This window comes from Aedes aegypti, chromosome 2, assembly GCF_002204515.2.
Source record: "Aedes aegypti strain LVP_AGWG chromosome 2, AaegL5.0 Primary Assembly, whole genome shotgun sequence".
NCBI classification, from domain to species: Eukaryota; Metazoa; Arthropoda; class Insecta; order Diptera; family Culicidae; genus Aedes; species Aedes aegypti.
Genome location: NC_035108.1, coordinates 369,428,746 through 369,440,099, shown reverse-complemented (window position 1 = coordinate 369,440,099; position 11,354 = coordinate 369,428,746). Strand labels below are relative to the sequence as shown.

General features: G+C 38.7%; 1 protein-coding gene across 2 annotated transcripts; it reads right to left on the bottom strand.

Annotated features, from left to right (window-relative positions):
* Positions 1–426: 426 nt before the first annotated feature.
* Positions 427–2,519, bottom strand: LOC110675930. Of its 2 annotated transcripts, XM_021842008.1 has the most exons (3): positions 1,370–2,519; positions 1,212–1,268; positions 427–977 (listed from the first exon to the last, which is right to left on the bottom strand). In XM_021842008.1, exons 1-3 carry the CDS (start codon positions 2,261–2,263, stop codon positions 705–707), a joined length of 1,224 nt encoding a protein of 407 aa, XP_021697700.1. In that variant the 5' UTR covers positions 2,264–2,519; the 3' UTR covers positions 427–704. The 2 variants fall into 2 exon arrangements, with proteins under 2 accessions (XP_021697700.1, XP_021697699.1); XM_021842007.1 differs by having other exon boundaries at positions 427–1,268; positions 1,370–2,518.
* Between the last annotated feature and the right edge of the window lie 8,835 nt (positions 2,520–11,354).

The following is an 11,354-nucleotide window of genomic DNA, read 5'->3' as shown; positions in this document are numbered from 1 at the left end:
TCGATTCGATCGATTTACTCAACATACTAACAGTCTCCGACAAGTTTGCAAACTTCGCAGGCTATTTTCTCAGTGCCTACTTTTACAGACGGGACTGCCTTGCAGTTCACGGCAGTATATTTGTCGAACATCGTCAACGACGCAATAACGGATGTAGTAGTGCAGATGATGTATGATTCAATCAGAATTGTTCAAATTATGGACAGCAAATATTTGAAACCTGCTTGGAGGGATGCATGATGGAAAATGGTCCGGCAGCCCTTCTTTGTATAAAAATCTATAACACGAGCTCAGTTGAGTTTATTACGAAATTATTTATTTGAATACTTATTATTCAAGCTGTTCGGAGTTTGAGACAGAATGAGGGCATTGTTCGGCATTTGAAGCTAAATCTTGATTATCAGTTTTTCCTTGAAATGATAGTTCATATTGAGTTATCCTTGTTTTTATTGTTTTATTTATTTTATATGCTGTTACATGGTTATTGAGGGCGTTTAAAGTCACTGTAAGTTTTAAGTGTTGAGAATATGCGTGAAAACGGTATTTCGAGTTCAGAATAGGAAGTATTATCAATAATGATTCATTATATAACACCAAACTGTATTCAAAACAAAATCTATACAATTTGTTATGAAATAAGTACAAATCTTTAAAAATACAATAAAACCCACTATGAAATATGAACTTTACGTTCTGAAGACACCTTACAGTCTCGATTGGACACAATGAACCACGCAATCCTTCAACCGTGAACGAAACTCTTCCACGCCTCTGGACGTCACCTTTCTACACCAGGACAGTTCAAGATATTGCAAGTTTGGATAGATTTCCGACAGCATCAAAAGATCCCCATCAGTTAACCAGTGAAAGTACTTAATCTTCAATCGCTTCAGACACTTGTTCGGCAACATAAACGCCACCGGAGTATGAATGGACTTGAGTGTGAGCTCCTCGAGTCGATCCAGATGCCGCAAGGCCTGGAAAAATGTGCAGCTTAGCATACGATACTGCGAGGTTGCATCGGATATAGTCAGTCGCTTAAGGTGTGGAAAGTGCCGGCAGATCTGTATGAGAACGCACTCCGGTCTGGAACGTGATGTCATTGTCACGGTCATGTCGTTAACGTTTGGCATTAGCCGCCGGAAATCTTCATAGATGCTCGCCTCTCCGTTCAGGTTGAACAACTGTACGAATAACCGTTTTACACTTACCAAGGGTTTGCACTCCAACGTGATACGGAAATCGATGCTCCCGGTTACACTCAGCGTCTATAACAAAATAAAAGAAATCAATAAATATAATAACTAAATGCTGTGCTTAACCATCATCGAGGTTTTAAACTATGGAGATCAATACGTTTCAAACTTACCTTCAAATATTTCAGACGTTCCAAAAATCGGAAAGACTCCGAATTCATTAAATCATTTTTAAAATGAAGCTTTTCTATCGCCGGGCACGCCGTTGTTAAAACATCCAACACTAGATCCTTGACGTTGAAATCCAGTCTGACTTCCTTTAAACACATGAAACTGGAGAAGAACAATCGGATTGCACTATCGCTTGCTGCACAAATTTGCCCAGCGAGTTTCAGTACTTCAAGCTTCGGGAATCGAAGTTCGTCGATCGGGATGAAGTATTCTGTTGAAAACAATTCCAAACTATTGAGTTGTGGAGCCACCCGTTGAAGAAACGCTAATGATCCTTTTGCGTCCGAAGATGTAGTGAAATTCGCACTCAGCTGCGTCAAGTTAGGGGCCTGTAAACTCTGGACCTGAAGCACATTGATTAATGAACCTAAATCTTCCAAATGGCTCAATACGGGGAAGCTTAGCTGCTGCTTCACAGTAGATGCATCCAATCCGATAACCAAGTGTTGAAGGTTTGGTGCACGTACGAGCACGTTCCACAGTTGTTCCTCAGTGAAATTCGTCATACAATGAAAACTCTCCAGATCAGCGCCGAACAGATTCAGAACTTCGACGACCAATTCAAAATCAAATTCACAACACGTTTCCGGCCCAAAAAAGGCAAACACTTTCCGATACTGGCGAGAACTTTTTCGGAGATACTCCAGCTGGGACTGTTCCCAGTCCATGATGAGGTTGAGCGCGACGTGACGCAGAGATCGACGGCTAAAAGCTAGTTCGTTCCAAAAGCGACATACTAGCGACGCGGCTTTACGGTCGGACAACGGGAGATACGATAATATGTGCTCTAAAATTTCCACTGGAAGATCAGTCAGCAATAGACTCTCTGTTTCCATTTTGATGGTTTGAATTTTCGGAAATGAAATTGAAGACGGGGGTACCTTCCTTTTAATGTACACTAATGGGTATGAATTGTGTACAGGTACGATCGTTCGTTGAATGACTTTTTTTTGTTTTACCCGTGAAGCAAGCTGCGAATTATTTCAGGTCGATAAAAATGCCTCTTGAATATTCTAACGGAAAAATTTCTGAATGTGCGTTGATGTTCACAACGTTTGTTTGTTCCAAGCCTACTTGTTGAGTAATATTTGCACCTATGGATCGATGCACGAGTTCACTAATTTGACGTTTTAGCGGTGCCGAATTCACTCGTTGCTATGGTCACGTAAATAACACGGCACCGCTCAAACGTCAAATAGTGAATACGTGCATAGGTCCATTGGCCAATATATTTATCTGGTACCTGAGCTTCTAAATACTTATATACACTAGGCATTCTAAATTAAGTGTGTAAGCTTCTAAGCTAGGTATACTGTTCAGCTCAAGAAAAGTAAAAATTTCTGCGGAAAGAAATGGTCAAGAAATTTTCTACAGCGAGCCCCATTTAAATAGACATTTTTTCTCAACTGCGTCCTGCGATCAAAGAAAGTGCTTTTGTTGAGCATTTCTTGCAAGAAATTTCCCACGTATCGAGATAGGCGATTACTTTTCTGTTGAAGTGCATGCTTGAACTTGAAGTTCTGATAATTGACCTGAAGTGTATGATTTGAAAGTCAAGCCCACTACAAACACTGTTGAATGATTTGTGTAGACGAGCAAGACAGTAGAATAACCTTCATATTTGTTGGAACGGATCAAATTTGTTACACGTAAAAGTTGATGAATGGTCGAATGTCCATGGCGGAATCCTAACTTTTCATTGGCAAAAATTGAATTTTAGTTGATGTGGACCATCATTCTGTTCAAAATGACCTTTTCAAAAAGTTTACTGATGGAGGAAAGCAAACTGATTGAACAATAGCTAGAAGCTTCTGCAGGATTTTTGTCTGGTTTTAATTAAAAATTGGAACAACCTCAGCATTTTTCCATTTTCCAGGAAAACATGCCAACTGAAAACATTTGTTAAATATATCAACTAAAAATGATAAGATACTTTCTGGAAGTTTCTTGATGAGGATGTAGAAAATTCCATAATCGGCAGGAGTTTACATATCAGTCTCACATGAATTTTAGAAAACGTTTCTATTGGTGTATGCAAGTTGTACTGCCGTGAATCGCAAGTCAGTCCTATCTGTAAAAAGTAGGCATTGGGAAAATGGACTGTGAAGTCTACCGAATATTCAAAAAAAAAAAAAAAACTCCAGGAGATTTAAACACGTTTGAATCATGATGAAACTTTCACAAATTACTTTTCACTCACATACCTTTCCAAGAAAATAGAGGATTATCGAAATATTATTCATTGTGAACTTACGTTGTGCGGAAATTATGTAGTGGGGCTTATATGCGGTTACTATTCATATGCGACAATCCTACTTGGTGTTTTTTCCTATTTTTACTGAACTAAATGTGTGGTCTCAATGGTGCAGCTGAAAGATCATAGAACGATATGTTGAAAACAGGTAGCAACTCAATTTTGACGAAAATGCAGAAGGGACTGACTTGCGATTCATAACATATAATATAATCAAGATTATGAAGATATTTTACCGACAGAATATTGTCTCAAGATTATTGCGACATCACTGGTGAGGAATTTATATGAAGCCGTCTTAGAATTCTGTCAGAATCCTAATATGAATGGCCTGCTCAGAATTTTGTTAGAATCATGCCCTCGGGTCAGTATTCATCCATTCAAGAATAATATAAAAAAATCTGTGAAAACCCTGCCTTTCCCTTGAAAAAATCAACAACCAATGGCCGAATCATCGGGTGAAATAATATAAAGCGTTTGCATATTGGGACTGACATAGCTGACAAGCAAGAGTGAACATTACTTGCAGTCACAACCGCCAATGAATCATTTCGATAGTTCTGTATGAATCCTGACCAATATTATATTCTATTACATTTTTTTCACACTTTCCGTTATTTAGCTCAAATCATTCCCCGAAAGCATAAAAAACTACATTAATTACGTCACGAAAATTGCGTCCGTCCCCCTATAACACATTTCAGTATGGAGGCTGATAAAATGTTGTACGGATTGCTACGCTCTTCTGAACGTGACCTGTTCCTATGAAATGCTTGCAGCTATGATTTAAGTAATCAGCAGTAGTAGTAATTTTAGTAAAATATCTTTGAGAGAAATAATACGGAGGTAATAATCACTAACAGAATAACTAGAGTTTTTTAAAGGTTGCTCTGGATCATAAACAGCCATATCGCTAAGCGCGCAATAAGATCATGCAGACGGATCAGATCAGGGTGACAGGTTCAGGAATCATGATTTTAGTAAGTCATAATATTTTCAATATTACCGAACGTTGTTTTCATGGGTGATCAATGTCACCCCATATCAGCTAAATAAAAAAAAAATCATCTAAAACATTTTTTTAAACATACTTCAAACTTTCAGTAAACAAAATACGGTATATAAACACGTGGGCTCCATCCCATTTCCCCGAATGCCACTACCCCGAATGGGTCACTACACCGAAAGCCATTATCCCGAACGTCACTACCTCGAATGAGCCGTTACCCCGAATAGTATGAGATACAGTGCAGTATTTTGTTTTGGGGGCAAAAATGCGTCTCTAATGAAAACTGGTAATTAATGGCGCGTAAATTTCGTCGGTAAAATGTTCATCATATATTTTCCCTTCTTTTATATGTCAGCTATTCTTTCGGAATATCTTGTGGGCAACTATTTTCTTCTCATTTTTTCTGAGCCAGTGCCTGTTTATCAGCTCAGTGGCCACTTTCGCAGTTCAAGGGATCAGTCACAAATTTCATACCGCCAAAAATTGCCAATTTGACACCTACCCAGCCCCTCGTACCATTTTTTGTATAGGAGAGTTGTTGTGTATGGGCTGTAGCATTTCGAGGACAATAACCCACAACATATTTTGCCCCCTTCAGCCTTTTATTGACTGAGAGCTTTCCTTGTCAATTTACCATTCTTGTACATGTGCCTCTGCCAGGGACGCCAAGGAAATGTTCAATGCATAAGATCCGCCACCGAACCCATAACCCTCAATATGGTCTTGCTGAACAGCTGTGAATGAACACAGGCCATTTTGGTAGCAAAGATCAAAGCTTTGAGCGAACCCTTCTCCAGTAGAGAAACTAGGTAGAATACAGGACGCTTCGATGCTGGTCGATGCACGAAGTGATTCCTGCTCCATCTAAACGTGGTTTTCGTCGTTCATCGATAAGGGTATGCGCATTAGACGAGATCGACATAGTGTTTAACGGTGCGGTCAAGGATAAGCCATATTGAGCAACATGGAGGCGATGTAATTTCCGTCTACTGTGACTATAAAAGGAATCGCAGACGTCACGTTGTTCTCTTTTTTTTGACATCGAACGCCAGCAGAAGAAACGTCAATTTATAATGTTAGTGTTATTGAGTGAAATGAAATTGAACTGAGTAAATATAAGTTAAGAAGTTGAATTATGAAAGAAGTGTAGTTACTTACTAATCGTAGTGGTTCTAATTAGTGCTGTCGCCGCCGGTGTTACTCTGTGATCCGCAACCTGCAAGGAAAGGAGTACTTACCTGAAGAATTTCTCCGCTGCCCTCGCTGTGCTATTGCCAGATGCTTTAATGGTTCTCCTATGGCTTGAAAACCTCTCTTCGTATTTTATCCAAAATCCATTTCGTAAAACAAGATTTCGTACATATAACGCTATTTTCATTCATTGTACGAATTATTTGTACTTGACAGAATTTCGCGATTCAGTGACTTTATGAATTACTCGTAAGATTCTTCTTCTTCTTTCTGGCGTTACGTCCCCACTGGGACAGAGCCTGCTTCTCAGCTTAGTGTTCTTATGAGCACTTCCACCGTTATTAACTGAGAGCTTACTTTGCCAATGACCATTTTTGCATGTGTATATCGTGTGGCAGGTACGAAGATACTCTATGCCCTGGGAAGTCGAGAAAATTTCCAACCCGAAAAGATCCTCGACCGGTGGGATCGAACCCACGACCCTCAGCTTGGTCTTGCTGAATAGCTGCGCGTTTACCGCTACGGCTATCTGGGCCTGTACTCGTAAGATTACGATATACAATTCGTAGATGTGCGTTATCGTGTTATTCGTATTACGAATTGTTTAGTATTACGAAACTGATCGTTTAATCTACGAAATCATTCGTTGTTTTCTGCAAGGAAAGGTTTCGTAGACACATTTCGTAAAATACAACATGACACGACCGCAGCCGAGGGAGGTAAGAAGAAGCGTGTATAAATGTTCGTTCTGAATACGAAACAAACGAATTTAGATTACGAAATGTTTAGTACATTATAACAATCATTGTTTGTTTTGATTTCAAGCTTGATTCATATTACGAAGCTGGTTGTATACATTTTACGAAACTGTTTCGTTGCAGAAAACAACGAAAAATTTCGTAGTTCAAACGAACGATTTCGTAATATAAAACAATATATACTTTCAGTGTGCAGACACAGCGTAATAAAAAAGACACACCTTTTTAAAGAGTGTTCATTTGTACGTAATTTTTCAATGTCATGAAATAAAAAATATATCTTTGTTCTTACTTTGACAGAAAAAAAAAACAATAGATTGCAATTTTGGAGGGCATTAGGAACATACTTGGTTGGTCAAAATTTCAGCTTTTATATGCACACAATTGAAAGTTATGCACCTGCATTGGAGTACCGTTAAGTCACCAGTCACCGTGCAGCCTCCATTCATCGTGCACATATACAAATTCCAACAAAATATTCATACAATTTTCACAAACTAATCTTTTGTCAGCAAAATGAGATAACACTGATGGAATGAAGTTGTTCTCGTCACAAAGCATTTTGTAAAACCTAGTTTATGTAGTCAAAATAATGTTAATTCTGTTAAATAATGGGATTTTTTAACACTCTTAGTAGAAACGCCAAAAATTCACATTTTTCATTTTAACGTTAGAGTATCAAATTTTTTACAATTTCAACAAGTTTTTGATGTAGATACTTTAAGTAAGATGTATTTCATCTTATGAACCATGAGACTTTAAGCAAATTATATTTTTTATTGTGTTTCAGTTGAAACACAAATGCACGGTGAATGGACCCTTTTCAATATGTATGGTTCCTATTACCGTGCATTAGTGTAAAAGGCTTAGTGAAATTTTTGGGTAGTATTGGATTTATGATTATGTCAAGATTTAACTACTTTACATTTAGTTTTTGAGCGAATATGAAATGATTTGGACAGTACAGTCAAACCTTCTATAACGATTTTAATGGAAAAATAATAATTTAGCTACTTTTTCAACTTTCTGTGGTTTTTATTATAAAATAAGATCTGAATACCCTTAAAAATGAGTGCGCACACTACTAGCAACATAGTTGCTCCACCAAAAACATTTTTTAAATATACGAAGTTAAATCATGACGAATTCTATACGCACGGTAAATGGTGACATAGAACGGTACGAGGCGACCTTGTCATGACAATTGTAAACATATTTTTTGAGTAATTTTTTGTTATAGATCACTAATTTTAGATTTTTCCCTAAATTATGGTGTAATTTCACGCTTCGTAGTGGTATTCTAGTTCGCTTTGAATGATTTGGAAAAATTATATAATTTTTTGAAGTGCAGATTTTTCTTAAATGCACGGTGAATGGTGGCTTGACGGTATCATTGTTTTGTTTATTATAGTATGTGGTGATTTATGGCAAACCAGATCGAAATGGAGACAAATGGACTACTTTTTGTTTCGTGCAGTAGATTAAACCAACGCCAATCGATTTCTCGCTCTTTTTTAAGTCAGAAACGGTCTGCTTCACGAACTGAAACCAGAGGCCATAAAAGATCCGTTTTTTGGGTCATTTTTGCCCACTGTGCGTTCGGAGTGATGGGATGGTGCCGTGTACAACACATGCCCAGGATTTTGAGCAAATCCAGCCCATAATCTATCAAGTAGATAGGCAAAAAGTCATGGGGGAGCTTTTGGAATACTAATAAAGTTATACTAATTAACAAATCTAATCTGAGTTTTCACAATATGAACAAAAGTTTTGAACTAGATTATTTCGAAAAAAAAACAATTCTAACGATCATCCAACTGCACTGACTTCTTAGAATCCAGCTACTATTTAAAAATTTGCTCATTTTCAAAATTTGAAATTGAAATTTGAGTTTCGCGTGCAATGAAATAATTGAACATAATGTCCCGACTTCAATTCGGTAGAACAATCAACGGGCCAGATATAAGACAAGTATTGAAACTCTAGGCCGCTTTAAATGAAGCTGCGGGCCAGCTACTTCCCAATTATTTTACTGCTTACTCCATGTTTTGCTGTGTCGGTGGCAACCTCCGGGATTCGAACTCTCACCTTTTGGCTGAAAACTGCCCCTTTACCGATACGACTATGTGGGCCTCACTCACACTCTTCTGGTTCCTCACTACACTAACGCGAAAAATCGAAATTTCTAGCTGAATAAAAAAATGCTACCGATGTATAGTTTGGGTGTACGAATGATCCCTCCATGGCATGAGTGGGTGGCAATCCTTCGTGTCTCTCATTCCGGCGGCAGGATCTCACTATGGAAGCCGTAGGGTCAAATGGTCCAAAATGCCACTTTAAGGATTTGTGTCGTTTTCTCCTAATGAGATTCACATTTTAACGCCATTCGAAGTCCTAACAGTAACTTTACAATATTTGCTAGCTATCATCATAAAAACATTTCCCAAAATTGGATTTTTTACCGGGGTTAAATCGTGTAGAAAAGTTGATTGAAAAATGGGGGTGGTTCAAAATGACCAAATGGATGGGGTAAAATGCCATTTAGTACGGAGAACTAGTAGTTAGCAACCATGTTTCTCCATGATTTTGCTCTGTGGTATGGAAACGCTTATTCCTTAATGAAATCATCGGAAAACCTTAATGTTTAGACAAAAAAGGGAAAAATGTTGAATTTCACCGTAAAATTAGGGAAAAATATATGAGTTTATGTCCAAGGGTTGCAGCGGCAACTCTTGGGTAAACATATTTTAACATCGTTTGACAAAGAATATAAACTAAAACGTTCTAGGAATGAGTTAATGAGGTGGGCCATTTTACCCCATCAGTGCGTCTTGGACCATGTTCCCCTACCTACCGGTGGTGGTGGTGGAAGGTGGTGCACCATTGTGTAAAGTTAACTTTTGTGCGCTCCAGCTGGCATTCGTTCCCAAGAGGCAAGATGATTTAGATTATTTTTATCGTATGAATACGAGATTGGATGAAATGGGATTGGAGTTCAATTTCCAATGGAATTCGGTTCTCAACTGTCTCCGCTCTCTTTTCTTCGTTGCAGCAGCAGCACCAATATCGCCTTTTTCTTATCGGAGGATGCTGTTGCAGTGCAGTGCAAGGACAGGCGATACATTTCTCAAATAAAATGGAACGGAATCCAATTGAATGCCGGCAGCATTCGTCTTCCAAGTAGGAGGACTTAAGTCGAGTTTTTTGTTCCAGCAGGGTTGGTAGCCTCAACAACATGGGCTCCAGAGACCTAACGCCTGAAAAAAATAGCCAAAAAGAGACCAAAAAAAAAAAAAAAAATTAGAGCCTTTACAAGGATTTATCAGATAATTCGATCAGTTTCGCTATGGATATCTCAATTCACCTGATTCGAAGTGAACACAATATTTACAGGGATGATGTCCGGCATTCTTGCAACATGTCCTGCCCAGCGTAGCATTTCAGCTTTGGCTGCCTTCTGGATAGGTACTGAGTTCGCCGGAGAGCTGGGCAAGCTCGTGGCTCACTCTTCGCCGTCACACACCGTTTTCCTGCAAGTCGTCGAAGATCGTCCTAAGCATCCGGCGCACAATGGTCGGTTTTTTGTAAGATCTAAGGATGCTTTTTGATGTGCAATATTCGAAATGGCGGCGACATGTCGCGACAAGAGTTGTTTTTCATGTTCAATATCATCAAAATTACTAAAGTGTAATATTGAATAGTATTAAAACTTCAACCAAATATTTTTTCCATCCTCATGCTCGATAAAAGTGTTAAACCATAAGCTTTCAGATAGTGGGTAACTTTGGGGAAATATTGCATTCCTAAATTATAAAATTTGTGCTTTATTTTATTGTTACATTTTTCAATTTTTGACTTCAGCCGGTTTGCCGTCATTAAAGTCATAGAAATTTAAATTTTAGTTCAATTTCAATTACGGATCATAATAATATAACACATGAGGTATATGTTAAAACTAAAAATATCATAAAAATCTCAAAAAAACTTTTTGGTAGTTTTGGCCGCCCCGTTATATGGAGCCCGACCATTGTGCGGCGTTTAAAACCCTAAAGAGCTTTCAAGCTTCCTCGAGTATACTCTACGTTTCATGCCCGTAGAGCGTTCTGTAAATCAAGCATTTGGTGCGAGGGTAAATACTTTGGTGACCACAGTATCTTCTGGAGGGATGATGCGCCTTCCTATTTCACGACTAATGTTGTTGTCGGCCGTCAGCAATGATCCGAGGTAGACGAACTCGTCAACCACCTCGAAAGAATTCCCATCTATCGTGACACTGCTTCCTAGGCGGACCCTGTCGCGCTCAGTTCCGCCTACCAACATGTACTTTGTTTTCTGACCCTGTCTCTAAATAGAAACATTCTGCTACCAGCCCTGGTTACCGGTATAGAAAACTCCAGCACGGAAGCTGAATTTACTTTCCATTACTGCACGAGCACCTACCTACTCGGAAGATATGAAACGTAGACGCAGGTTGCAGAGAATGGCACTATTATCATTTTTGTACCTTTTTCAACTAGTGGGTAGGTATATTGCTTCGCATCATCACGACCGGTAACACTACATTGCAATTATTTTCTCGTCAATGAACTCGATCCTATAGATATAGGCGATAGTAATTTTCTCCCAGCCCACGGTATGCGGTTGTTGCATCATTCAACAGGGCAACCTATAACTAGGAGAAACGGAGCAAAACCTCATCCAGGCTCGAGTGCTGA

What these genes read in the sequence shown, in the direction of transcription:
- LOC110675930 (XM_021842007.1), bottom strand. Translation starts at nt 2,263, where the DNA reads ATGGAAACAGAGAGTCTATTGCTGACTGATCTTCCAGTGGAAATTTTA. An exon ending in AACGTCTGAAATATTTGAAG is followed by an intron (nt 1,269 to 1,369) that starts GTAAGTTTGAAA and finishes ATTTTGTTATAG; the next exon opens with ACGCTGAGTGTAACCGGGAG.